We start from the raw sequence: 12,790 nt of genomic DNA, 5'->3' as shown, positions 1-12,790 counted from the left end.
ATGCCAGGTGCATGTGCACACCTTTGGTCTTGGCAAGAGGGAGGAAAGTCTGAGGCCAGCCTGGATTATAAGACTCCACCTCAGAAAACAAAGCAAAAACGAAGTAGGACTCCTGGTACAGACTAAAGTGTTGGGGGTATCTACAACCTTTAGGGTAGGTTCTGAGCCTAGCATTGTTCATTAGAAAGCATGGGACATAAGCAAAACCTCAGCCTGGTTGATCTGGCACTCTAGCTTTTCTGTTGTGACACATGAAGACCACTTTTGCCCCTCTCCCTTAAAGGCTTCTGTCTTAAACATGAGGACTGGAGTTAAAGATTTGTCCTCCTGTGTGTGGTTGGACCATGTTTGTTTGAATGCAGTAAGTAGAAACATCACCAGATTAACATTTCCACGAGTTTAAAAAGAGGGTAGGCAAAAGCGCTACTACATGAGGCTTTGAGGTGTTCCTTATAGACCCAAGGCTTTGTGGCCTGTGTAACCAGAACTCAGGGCTTGCTCTGGGGATGTAGCTCAGTGGTACTGTGCCTGCCTTGTGAGTGCAAGATCCTGAGTTCGATCCCCAGGAGCAAAAAAAAAAAAGAGTTACCCAGAACCCAAGGCTAAACTACCTCTGCTTTTGAAAACCAAGATATGGAAATATGAAGCAATGTATAAAAAGAATTTTGCTCTCTCTGCATGTGTCCTAGTTGAACATAGCCATGAAGAAACTACAAATACCTGTGATAGACCTTGGAGATAGAAATAAGACACGGTTGCCAGGCGTGGTGGCACACACCTATAATCCCAGCACTCGAGAGAGGCTGAGGCAGGAGGATAGCTGTGAGTTCAAGACCATCCTGGGCTACATAGTGAGTTCCAGGTCAGTCTCAACTACAAAGTGAGCCCTTGTCTCCAAAAAAAAAGTAAGAAAAAGAAATAAGATACAGTCCCAAGACAAATTATTGCTGAGCCCACTGGCCAACCAGGATCATTCAGTGCTGTGCTTGTGACAGATCCTTCCACCCTTCCTTAGCCCCTCCACTCCCTTTTATGAATTCCCTGTTAAAGTGTGAGACATTTTTTCCTTGAACAGAAAGATGACTTAAAGACAGGAAACAAAGGATCAGAATCAAAACTGAATAAAGATTCCAAGCTGTCACATTGATTTTAATAGTTTGATAAGTAAACTAGAACATGGAATACTCTAAAGAGACAACTCTTTAGATTTAGTGATATTTAGCCTTTAATGATGAAATGCCATAAAAACAGGTACATACTGAAAAAAATACACTTTAAAAGATAAGTAGGTAACAAAAGTTATTTATTGCCACATAACAGTACTCAGACTTTGGTAACCTTTAATGACAACCATTTTATTTGCTCAGAAGTCTATGAGTCAGCAATTTGAGCTGGGTTTAGGAGGAGCAGTTTTGCTAGTCTTACTGGGCATTGAGTGTGGTCACCGTTTTACAGTGTGGACATAAGACTGGCACAGTGGTGCCCACCTGTAACCTCAGCTACTTAGGAGGCTGAGGCAGGAGGTTCACAATTTCAAGCTCACCCTGGACAATTTAGTGAGACCCTGTCTCAAAATAAACATTCAAACCGGGCATGGTGGTGCACACCTGTAATCCCAGCACTCGGGAGGCTGAGGCAGGAGGATAACTGTGAGTTCGAGACCAGCCTGAGCTACAGAGTGAGTTCCAGGTCAGTCTCAACTACATAGTGAGACCCTGTCTCAAAAAAACTAACTAAATAAATAAATAACAAACATTCAGACATCTTCCCTATCAACTTTGGACCAATCATGTGCCCCCCATGGCAGCGATGACCTATTTGAATGTCTGCCCTATCAAAATAAAAACAAAAGGCTAGAAATGCAGCTGTGTGGAAGGCCCTTGGTTTCATTTTCCAATACCAGAGAGGAAGAGAGAGAGAGATTGAGATTTGGAAAGCGCTGAATTCCATTTGAGTTGTTTACAATATTCTGATAAAGAATGGTAAAAATAATAATAAAAACTAAAACAGTTCACACTGCCTACTGTTACTTCCTTGAAACATCCTCTGCTCTCAATTGTGTCTCCCCTACAGTGCTCCTAGTGGCCTTATACATAACCTCCAAGCCATTATCCTTGTGCTGCTTATTCTCTTTGACCCCTCCTCCTAACACACACACACACACACACACACACACACACACACATCTCCCAGGAATACTAATTATTTATAAATCCCCAAACAACTCTGGCTATATATACAAAGCTTCTATTCATTTACTCATGTCTGATTAATTCCATCTCAGCCTTCCAGATCCATCTCAAGTTTCCTTTCTTCCAGGGACTCTTTTTGTGTCCCAGTTCCCAGCCTACTTCTAGCTCTCCCCACTAGAGTCGGTTCCATTCCCCAATTCTGCTTTCTTTGTGCTTAAATGTTATTAAAACATTTTCTTGTCTGTCCTACTGGAAAGTAAATTACTTGATGCTAAACACTATACTTGTATACCCCTGAAGCTAGCATAGTCCCTACCTACTCAGCCTTCAGTGTGAACTAAGAGTATAAAGAGATACACATTGCTGCCATCGGCAAGTGCTATAAAGCTATCAATATTCATTGACCCAGTAATCCCACTGTTGAAGAATATACTCCAAGAGATAATCTGAAAAAAAATCTCTGTGGCAAGGATTTAAAAGAGCCTGTGAAACTTTGAGATACTGTATAGTGTATCTCTTCTATGCTAATGAAAGAACTGGGGGCTGAGAAGCCCTAGAGAGCTTAAGGCTGATCATCAGAAAGAACAAGGCAGAGTTAAGAAGTTGAAACTTTCAGCCCACCCCACCCCGAGGCTTCAAGAAGGTGAAGTTAATCACCAGCGGTCAGTGATTCAGTCAATCATGTCTGCATAATAAAAATTCTAGACCCTAAAGGTCTGGGCTCGGGAGTTTTAGGGTAGCTGAATAGGTGGGGTTCCTGAAGGTGACACATCTGGAGGGGACATGCAGGCTCTGCACACCTTCCCCACTGTGCGTCCCTTCCATCTGGCTGTTCATCTGTATCTTTCATGACACCCTTTATGAATGAACTGGTAAACACAAGTAAAATGTTTCCCTGAGTTATACGAACCCAAGATGAAGGTTGTAGGACCCTGACTTACAGCCAGTTGGGTCAAAAGCACAGGTAAAGCAATGTGGGCGTTACCGGTTAGCAATGGAAGTTGGGGCAGTTTAAGGGACTGAACCCTCACCTGGACAACTTAGTGAGACCCTGTCTCAAAATAAACATTCAACCCGGGCATGGCGGTGCACGCCTGTAATCCCAGCTCCTCACCTGGAGGATCCTCGCCTGTAATCTCCTCACCTGGAGGATCTGATTGCTCTCTTTGGGAAACGGTGTGAGAATTGCATTGAACGAAAGGATACCCAGCTGGTGTCTTCTGCAGAATCCGCTGCAGAAAGATGGCTTGTTTGGTATGTAGGGAAAAGACCCCACACATCTGGGTACCAGAAGTGTGGATCCTTGAGTGAGAGATTGGGAAAAACAGTTTTCTTTCCTGTATAATAACAGTAGCCAAGTTTATAAGTATAAAAGGAAAATGCAGGCAGGAATCAATTAAGAACCCAAACTATAAGCGGCAGTAAATTAATATGATAAAACACATAGTCCTCCAAAAGATAAACAAGGGAAGAGGGAGGATCACTGTGGGAAGAAGTACAGACACCTGGGAACAGCCCATACCTACAACCTTGCTGCATGCAATGCTCTTTCCTGTGACCCTCAGCCAGCCTTGCTCCCCAGCTACACTGGGCCGGGGAGGTGGGTGGTTGGCCAAGGTATATGGCCAAGTCTCCAGGGTTCTGTGCACCCTATTCCCCAGACCTCAGGCAGCTCTGCCTACCATCACCACCACATCCTCATCCTCCTCATCTATCCTCCAAGGCTCCTCGGCTCTGAAAATGCCCCTCTTTCCCCAGGATGACATCTGACAGACCTCATACCCCCACCCCCTCAAACCCTGGCAAATGCCCACACATGAGCAGATGCCCGCCAGGCAGAAGTGATGGAGAGCAAAGCCCCGGATGGTTCTCAGACAAACCTGAAGCTGACAGCCCACCACACACCAAGAGCAAGGTACAGTATGGAAGTACTGTACTTCGGCTTCTGCAGAGGAGTGCATCTTGTGCTGGAAGATCTACTTTGGGTCTGCATGGCCCAGGTCACCTATTCCTGCAAGACTTCCAATCTGTCCCACCGCCTGGAAAAGAGCTACCACAAGGAGGTACAAACTCAAGAGCTACATGGAGCAGATCCAAGAAGCCTTCACCACCACCTTCTCCAAACTCAGCAACCCTCACAGCACACGGTGGCCTGAATCCAGGACGCAGGTTAGAGAGTAAGAAGCACCAGGAGTTCAGAGCTACCATCCTAGGGCTCACGTGTAAGGGTCTGTACCTGGCGTCCATTGTGGACGAGTCTACCTTCTGAGCACTGTTGAAGATGGCCACTATTCTCCAGCAAGGGCATCCCTGGGAAGTATGGGCCATCAGTAGGGTGGTCCTCAGTGAGCTGGCCAATACCTCCTGGTGTGGGATCTCCTGTGGTGGTCCAGCCGTCACAACACGAACATGCCTGAGTCGGGGAGTGAGGATTGAGAAAGGAAAGAACACTCAAACCTGAGCGGAGACAAAGAGAAGTCTGATTTATTTCACAGAAACAGCTCCTTTTATAGGTTCACAGCAACAGGAAGCTTTTAAGGGCACACAACACCAAATCATTGTTTTTCAAAGACCGAATTTCCTGACTCTTACTGATAACATCAGATCTATGGCTGTCTCTTTGAGTTTCTTCCGTTGCAGCAACAAGTTTAACAAGCAGAGTCCTAGAATGTTACAGATTATATCAATGCCTTGAGTGTAGAGGTGAAGAAGTTTCCTTTTAAATGTCAAACTCCTAGAGGGCCACGGCCGGGCTCCCACATATCCCCCTTTTTTTATTATATTTAGAGCAAGGACTTTCGCAGCTCAGCAGAAAGACTGTGACTGTCTTAGGTGAGAAATGTCCAGAGAAATCCCTTACCCGTCATCAAGCCATGAGAATTCTGATACTCATGCTCTGTCTTAGGTTGGATATTTCTCTACACTTCTCTTACCTGTCTTTGACTACCAGCCTCTGCAGGGGTTAGATCATAGGTTGTGGAGACTTGACATGTAGATTTCTCTACCTCTATCAACATCTGTAACCCTTGATCTTCATACTAGGACTCATTAATTGTTACAAACATCATCATGTAGAGAGGTTGTGTCAAAACCATCACAGAATGAAAGGAAGTCATCATTTTGAGAATATACAATTGGTCAATTTACAATTAAAACAGCTGTTGTTATATTCATTATCAGTTTCATAAGCAATCTCTATATTCTTACCAATAACATATAAGGAGGATTAACACAAGACATTATCTTTTTCTTTTGTTCTTTGACTTGAGATAACACAGTATTTATGGTATTTCACATATTAAAAGTCTCTATGTTAAAAACATTGAAATTAAGGCTAGTAACTTTGACATCTGACCATAAACATATTTCTCCCAATACAGCAACAAACTTCCAAATGTTTGAGAAAAACCTGAATTTGTCCACCAAAGTAAAGTCCTGCAGACAAGCTTAAGTCCAAGTGATTAGTCCAAAAACTTTTGTGATGTGTCATTAAATGGTCTTTCTTGAGGTATAGTAAAGTAACATAACACCTCTTCCATAAAATAGTAGTACTGCCTATTTCTGTTTCTTCTCCACACAAAGGTAATTATTGTGGAGGTTACTGTCCCATGATACTGGATGTAGATTTGTCAGGATGATCTACATGATGAATGAATCTCTCTGGTACCCATCGAGCTCCATCATGTTCCTGTGAGAAATCACAAACATATCCTCGGCCCCATATTAGAATGGGATTGGGTCCATACCATTGACCAGTCCATACATTTTACCAAGGTATATGGAGAACCTTGTGGATGCCAGAATCTTTCTGCTGCTGAATGACCATGCTTATCAATTTGCAAAAAATTAAAATATAGGTAGCATGATTTAAGTAATTTCTGGGTGAGGAGGGATATAACTCCCCCTTTTTTATTTTTAGAAGTTGCACTTTTAATGTGCCATGAGCACGTTCAACTATTCCTTGTCCTTGAGGATTATAGGGAATACCTGTAATATGCACAATATGCATTTGTTGGCAGAATAGTTTGAAGGCCTTACTAACATATCCAGAACCATTATCTGTTTTTATTTTTTGAGGTACTCCTAAAATGGAGAAACAATATATACAGTGAGCAATAACATGTTTAGTAGCTTCTCCTGTTTGAGCTGAAGCAAGAATAAATCCTGAAAAAGTGTCAACAACAACATGTACATACCTTTGTTTTCCAAACTCCATTACATGAGTAACATCCATTTGCCATAGTTGATTAGGAAGCAAACCTCGAGGATTAATACCATAATGTGGAACAGAAGAAAATTGAGGGCAAGTGGAGCACTGTTTAACAATTTGTCGGGCAGCTTCTCGAGGAATCTGAAATTGATATCTAAGAGCACGACTACTTTGGTGATGGAGTTGATGAGATTGACGAGCTAAATCAATTTTAGAAAGGGCAATAAATTTTGTGGAAACATCAGCAAGATGATTTCCCAAAGACAATGGACCGGGTAACACAGTATGTGCTCGAATATGTCCAATAAAACAAGGAAGAGAACGATTATGAATATAATTTTGTACTTGAATAAAAAGTTGTTGAATCTCTAAATTACTGGTATTAATACAGGCCACAGTTTCTAAAGAAGGAAGGGCTTTAGCCAAATACTGACTATCAGTATATAGATTAAAAGAAACATGGGAAAATTCCTGAAAAACAAAAAGAATGGCACGCAATTCAACTACTTGTGCCGAAGCAGCAGGTGTGGAAAAAACCTTTTCATGACCATCAATAACATAAACAGCTTTTCCATTAGAGGATCCATCAGTGAAAATAACAATGGCATCAGGTATAGGCTTAAATGAAATAATTTTTGGAAAAATGAAGGATTGAAGATTTGCAAATTGTAACAATTTATTAGGTGGATAATGAAATTTAATTTGGCCTGAAAAATATGCAAATGCAATAGCCCAGGAATCACAATTCTGAAACAGCCAATCTAATTGTTTTCCTGTAAATGGAATTACAATAATGGAAGGTTCTAAACCAAAATATTTCCGAGCATTACATCGGATTGATTGAACAAGTTGGGCAACAGCTTCATAATAAGGTTGTAAATTTTTGGCAGGTGAAACAGATAAATGTAACCACAATAAAGGTCCATTTTGCCACAAAACAGCTGTAGGGGAATGTTTGGTTAGAAAAATAAAAGCTTCTAAGGGTTTTTGATAATCAAAATAAAATATCTGTTGATTAGAAATGGCTATTTCCACCTTTTGAAGAGCCAATCGTCCTTCATATGTGAGGGTCCTGAGGGAGGAAGGATCAGGATCCCCTTGCAAGATATCAAATAAAGGTTTTAATTCTCCGGTAGTTAATTTTAAATAGGGACGTATCCAATTTATATCTCCCAATAATTTTTGAAAATCATTCAAAGTTTTCAAATTATCTTTTCGAATCTGTAACTTTTGGGTAAATATTTTTCGAGGATATAGCTGATATCCCAAATATGAAAAAGGAGACTCCTGTTGAATTTTTTCAGGAGCAATAACTAACCCATAATCATTTAAAACCTTTTGTAAATAAACAAATACAGTAAGCAATAATGATTCATCTTCATTTGCTAAGAGAATGTCATCCATATAATGTATCATATAAACAGAAGGATACCTTTGTCTAATACAGGAAAGAGCTTGTGCTACAAACTTTTGACATAGGGTAGGGCTATTTGCCATACCTTGAGGCAAAACTCTCCATTGGTACCTTTGCATAGGTTCCTGGAAATTAATAGAAGGGACACTAAAAGCAAATCGTTTACAATCTGTAGGGGCTAGAGGTATAGTATAAAAACAATCCTTTAAATCAATAACTATTTTAAAAGTATTTCTAGGTGTTGCAGAGGCAAGGGGAAGACCAGGTTGTAATGCTCCCATGATTTCCATAGTTTCATTAATCTTTCTTAAATCTTGCAATAATCTCCATTTACCAGACTTTTTCTTTATAACAAAAATTGGTGAATTCCAAGGAGAGACAGACGGTTCAATGTGGCCTTTATCTAATTCTTCCTGCACTAACTGTTGGGCAGCTGTTAATTTCTCACTAGGTAAGGGCCATTGGTCAACCCAAACAGGTTTTTCATCTTTCCAGACTATTGGATCTGCATGGGGTGCAGGCATGTCAATGACCCCTAGGGAAAATATCCCAGTCCTTGTTTAGGAGGATGAGCTGAAGGAGTCACAGGAAATTGAATTCTTTGACCTTCCTTTCCTAAACCAACATTAGGCAAGAATCCTTGATCAAACATTTGGTTAGAGACCTTTTGATTAGGGCTATATAAATAAACTCCCATTTGTTGGGTGACATCCCTTCCCCATTGATTAACCGGGAGGCCAGGAATAACATATGGTTGAAAAGTCCCACAATGTCCTTCTAAATCACTCCAATTTAACATATCAGTACTTTGTTTAGGATTTCCACTTTGACCAATGCCTTGTAATTGAGAGACAGTCTCCTGCAAAGGCCATGTAGAAGGCCACTGGTCAGCAGTTATAACGGAGACATCAGCACCAGTATCTAATAAACCAGTAAAAGATTTTCCTTGAATTAACAGTTTTATCTCTGGCCTATTGGCTCCAATAGATTGCCATAAGGTCCCTCTCCTGCTAGCATCTCATAAGTTGCATTAAGTTCTCCTTGCTGTCTATTTAGGTGGTTTTGGCCAATTGAATTATAAAATCTTTAGTTACTACTAGTCAAAACTTTTGCAGATCAAAATTAACAGATCTCTTGTAGAATTAGGGTTAAAGGAATGAAAGCTCTTCTTGACTCTAAAACTTTTTATAACAGACTTAAAACCAACAAGCAAGCATAAATAAATCATTTTCACATACCTTCTCAACATGCATATAGACAAGAGGAACATACAAAAACCTTTCATGTTAAAAGTACAACTCTTACTTATAGCTTTCCTAATATTTTTCTATCTCATTTATTATGAACCTTCCATAACAAACTTCAGCTTAAAATGTCCTTTTTCTGCTTTTAGATTGTAACATCTTAAAATTTGACTAGCTGCCAATAGAACAGTATTAATCTAAAAGAGCAAGTTAAACCTATCATCACAGTTTAATCATTTGCACAAGAAGTGTTACCAAAACTAGTTTTAACAGCTGACTGTCGCAGAGCAGAAGTTTGAGCAACTCCTAGGCTGGAGCAAAAGAGGCCAAACAATGTAAGACAAAGACTTATGAAAACCAAACCGAAAGAAGAACCAGGGACTCTGTCGGGAATCTCCTTAATCTCCTCTTCCGAAACCAGTACCAGAAGAACACTCTCGACCAGAGGGTCTTGAGGAGGAGAAAAAAATCAACCTCCCTCCCCATAAACACAGAGACAAAGTTCCTACCAGAAGGGCAAAGGACCTCTCGGGCCCCTGCTGCGGGGAGTCCACTAGCACGTCTGCCTGGACCTCCCTCCCTGCCTCCAAAATGATCCGGATCACAAATTACCAATTCATACATTAACAGAAAAAGAAAGACACAGAAGCAAAGAAAAGGAAACGAAGGACGAACTATTTCTACAAATTCTACTAAATTACACAATTGCTGATGCCCTACTCTAGCACCACTGACACACAATAAATCTTTAAGCACATATAAAAAAAAGCATGCAACTCTTGCCTGCTCCCATTTTTAATATTTACAAGAAAACTCACCGCTCCTCTTTTGCCTTCCTTTTGAAGGTCCTCTTCTTTCTTTTTGACGAGATCTGCTTTTATTCTTTATCCAGCGGTGTCCTTCACTGAGTCCCTCGATACTCAGGTCCCTGTTCTTCAAATCCCTGTTCTTCAGGTCCCTGTTCCGGCGCCACTTGTGGCGGTCCAGCCGTCACAACACGAACATGCCTGAGTCGGGGAGTGAGGATTGAGAAAGGAAAGAACACTCAAACCTGAGCGGAGACAAAGAGAAGTCTGATTTATTTCACAGAAACAGCTCCTTTTATAGGTTCACAGCAACAGGAAGCTTTTAAGGGCACACAACACCAAATCATTGTTTTTCAAAGACCGAATTTCCTGACTCTTACTGATAACATCAGATCTATGGCTGTCTCTTTGAGTTTCTTCCGTTGCAGCAACAAGTTTAACAAGCAGAGTCCTAGAATGTTACAGATTGTATCAATGCCTTGAGTGTAGAGGTGAAGAAGTTTCCTTTTAAATGTCAAACTCCTAGAGGGCCACGGCCGGGCTCCCACAATCTCCACAGACATGCAGAGGAGTAACAAACAGAACAGGATTTACATGACCCTGGCCTCCCATTTCCTGACCATGGGCTCTCCCAACTCCCTTTCTGTGAGTCCAGTTGCCTGAAGATGTTCGAGTTGCCTGAAAACATGGCAGGGACCATCATGTCTTCACTGAATGGGCCACAAGCAACAAAGTGTCCAGGACCAACATCAGACCTTGTAGAACATCACTAAGGCATGCTCCTTGCTGGACATCTCTGTACAAATGCCCTGCCTGAGACAGACCTTCAACATGGGCATCCAGCAGGTCTTCTGGCTGTCCAAGCTGGTTGGCCTCCTGGCACAGTGTCACAGGCTGGTAGAGCATTTCTGGCAGTCTTCAGTGACCAGGTACATGCTTTGTAAGAAGAAAAAGCATATGGGAGCCTGAGTGCTGGTCAGCAAACAGGTGTCCTCGTGGGACAGCATCTCAAGGGGCAGCAGTTTGTCATCTCCAGTGTCCCGATGGAAGACAGCAACAATCATCGCTTGATGCTGGAGGCCACCAAGTGGGCCACCGTCAAAAGCCTGATAGAGCTACTTCAGCCCTTCAAGCAAATGACCAAGATGCTGCCTGTGTCCAAGTACCTCCCATCACCGTGGTCAGACCACTCATCCTAATACTTCTGAACATCAAGGAAACTGATGCCAAGGAGATCAGCATGGTCAAAGAAGTCATCACCAAGGAACCAACCATGATCTACCAGGGGACACTGAGATCAGCATGTCCCCAATGTGGCCACCTTCCTGGACCTGCACTATAAGATGCTGCCCTTCCTATCCACCTTCAAGAGGCTGCAGGCCAAAGGCCTGCTGGACAAAATCAAGTTTCCTTCACACCACCAAGGACAAATTTACCATGTGATCCCCAAGGAACCTCTGGCCAAGAAGTTCATGCTGGCTGAGTCCACACTGCTGCCACCCACCGGTATGATGAGCACCGTGCTGGCCAGGATCTTCTGCCAGACTGACGGCCCTGATGAGCAGAGGTAGCACACTCATGTGGTGGGGGAGCTCAGCAACTTCAAGTTCCAGGAAGCACTGGCAACTCAAGTGGTGGTCTGACTTCTTGGCCCTCTTCCCTATCTTCCCAAGGTTCTCCCGAAGTACTGGTGTGTGCAGCCAACCACTTCTTCCCTGAGTGCCTCTTCAGCTCCTTGGCCAACATGGTGAGGAGCAAGCAGAACCAGCTGTCCCTGACTCCCATGGGCCAGTAGATCTTCCTGTACAAGAACTTGTAGAGCAGGGCAGAGGCCAAGCCCAAGGACGAGGACAAGGAGGTAAGGGGTTTGGACCAGGAGCAGATGTTCCCCTTGGGGGACAGGGTCAGCAGTGGCTTCTTTGGGATGAGGGATGCTGGCTTCCTGTAGGGACAAGAAAGGGGTCCTGACCTCACTGGCTTAGTGTGGGATTCCAAAGTTCATCTGTGGTCGTTCAATCCAAGTGGGAAAGAAAGAGAAAAGAAAGGCTCATGGTGGAACCAAGCGGAGTGAACAGCTCTCTTCTTTCTCCCTTTATCCTCATTCAAAAGAGAAATAAACTTCCTAAAGGAGGCTAGTGTGGTGTGGGGCTTGCTGGGAATCCCAATACTCCGTGGTGAAGACAACCAGAGCTTGCTTGGAGGATGTTTTGACAGCGAGACCCTAACTGTATCTCAAGGATCTATGCATTTGATTCCATTGATCCTGGAAAATTCAGTCATCTTGGATGGGGAGGGAGAGAACGAGCTCTTCAGGAAGCAAAGAAGCCTCTGTGGACTCAAGGCTCCTGCAGATGCACAGATTCCGTGTTTACATTTTAATTTCCATGTGAGCCTCAATTTGGGAACGTGTGGGTAAAAAGTTCTTTAGTTGCCATGACCATCATAAAACAGATGAGATTTTAGGTTGGGTTGGAAAGTGTTCAAAATGAGCATAATCCACCGGGGATTTAGATCAGTGGTGCCGTCGCCTGCCTTGCAAGGTCCTGAGTTCAATCCCCAGTAGCAAAAAACAAAAACATAAATTGCAAGCACTTATTTGAAAAAAAAGAAAAACAGATCTGCAAAGAAACAAAAAGAAGAAAAAGTGAAGTTGAATGTGTTGTCGTTGGGGCCCTGTCATTGGCCACAAATTTTCCTTCCCTCCCCTTGCCAAAATTCTCTTTGTAAATGTCCTTTGTCCTGGCTGGGGAGTTCAGGGGTCCCGGGAGTCTTTCTTCTGTTTGTGACAGCACGTGAAGGGCTTAATTTCCCACGAGTCACCCACCAACCCAGCCGGATGAGAAGATGGCTCCTTCTTGGAAGTGTTTTAAAACTTGCTTGAGGTTAGTTTTGCAGACACTTGAATTCTCCCTTTAAAAACTCAC

At 42.6% G+C, this 12,790-nt stretch overlaps 1 protein-coding gene across 1 annotated transcript; it reads left to right on the top strand.

Annotated features, from left to right (window-relative positions):
• The first annotated feature begins 3,916 nt into the window (after nt 1-3,916).
• Zbed1 (zinc finger BED-type containing 1) lies at nt 3,917-11,822 on the top strand. Its single transcript, XM_033763181.1, is given in 13 exon segments — nt 3,917-4,257; nt 4,259-4,345; nt 4,347-4,576; nt 10,426-10,512; nt 10,515-10,565; nt 10,568-10,626; nt 10,629-10,863; nt 10,866-11,027; nt 11,030-11,162; nt 11,164-11,490; nt 11,492-11,526; nt 11,529-11,561; nt 11,564-11,822. Coding segments are annotated over 13 exon segments (1,911 nt in total). The 5' UTR covers nt 3,917-4,036; the 3' UTR covers nt 11,815-11,822.
• The last annotated feature ends 968 nt before the right edge of the window (nt 11,823-12,790 follow it).

Source organism: Fukomys damarensis, unplaced genomic scaffold, assembly GCF_012274545.1.
Source record: "Fukomys damarensis isolate Sample0158 unplaced genomic scaffold, DMR_v1.0_HiC HiC_scaffold_2, whole genome shotgun sequence".
Taxonomy (NCBI): Eukaryota; Metazoa; Chordata; class Mammalia; order Rodentia; family Bathyergidae; genus Fukomys; species Fukomys damarensis.
This window is presented reverse-complemented; position numbering and strand designations above follow the sequence as displayed.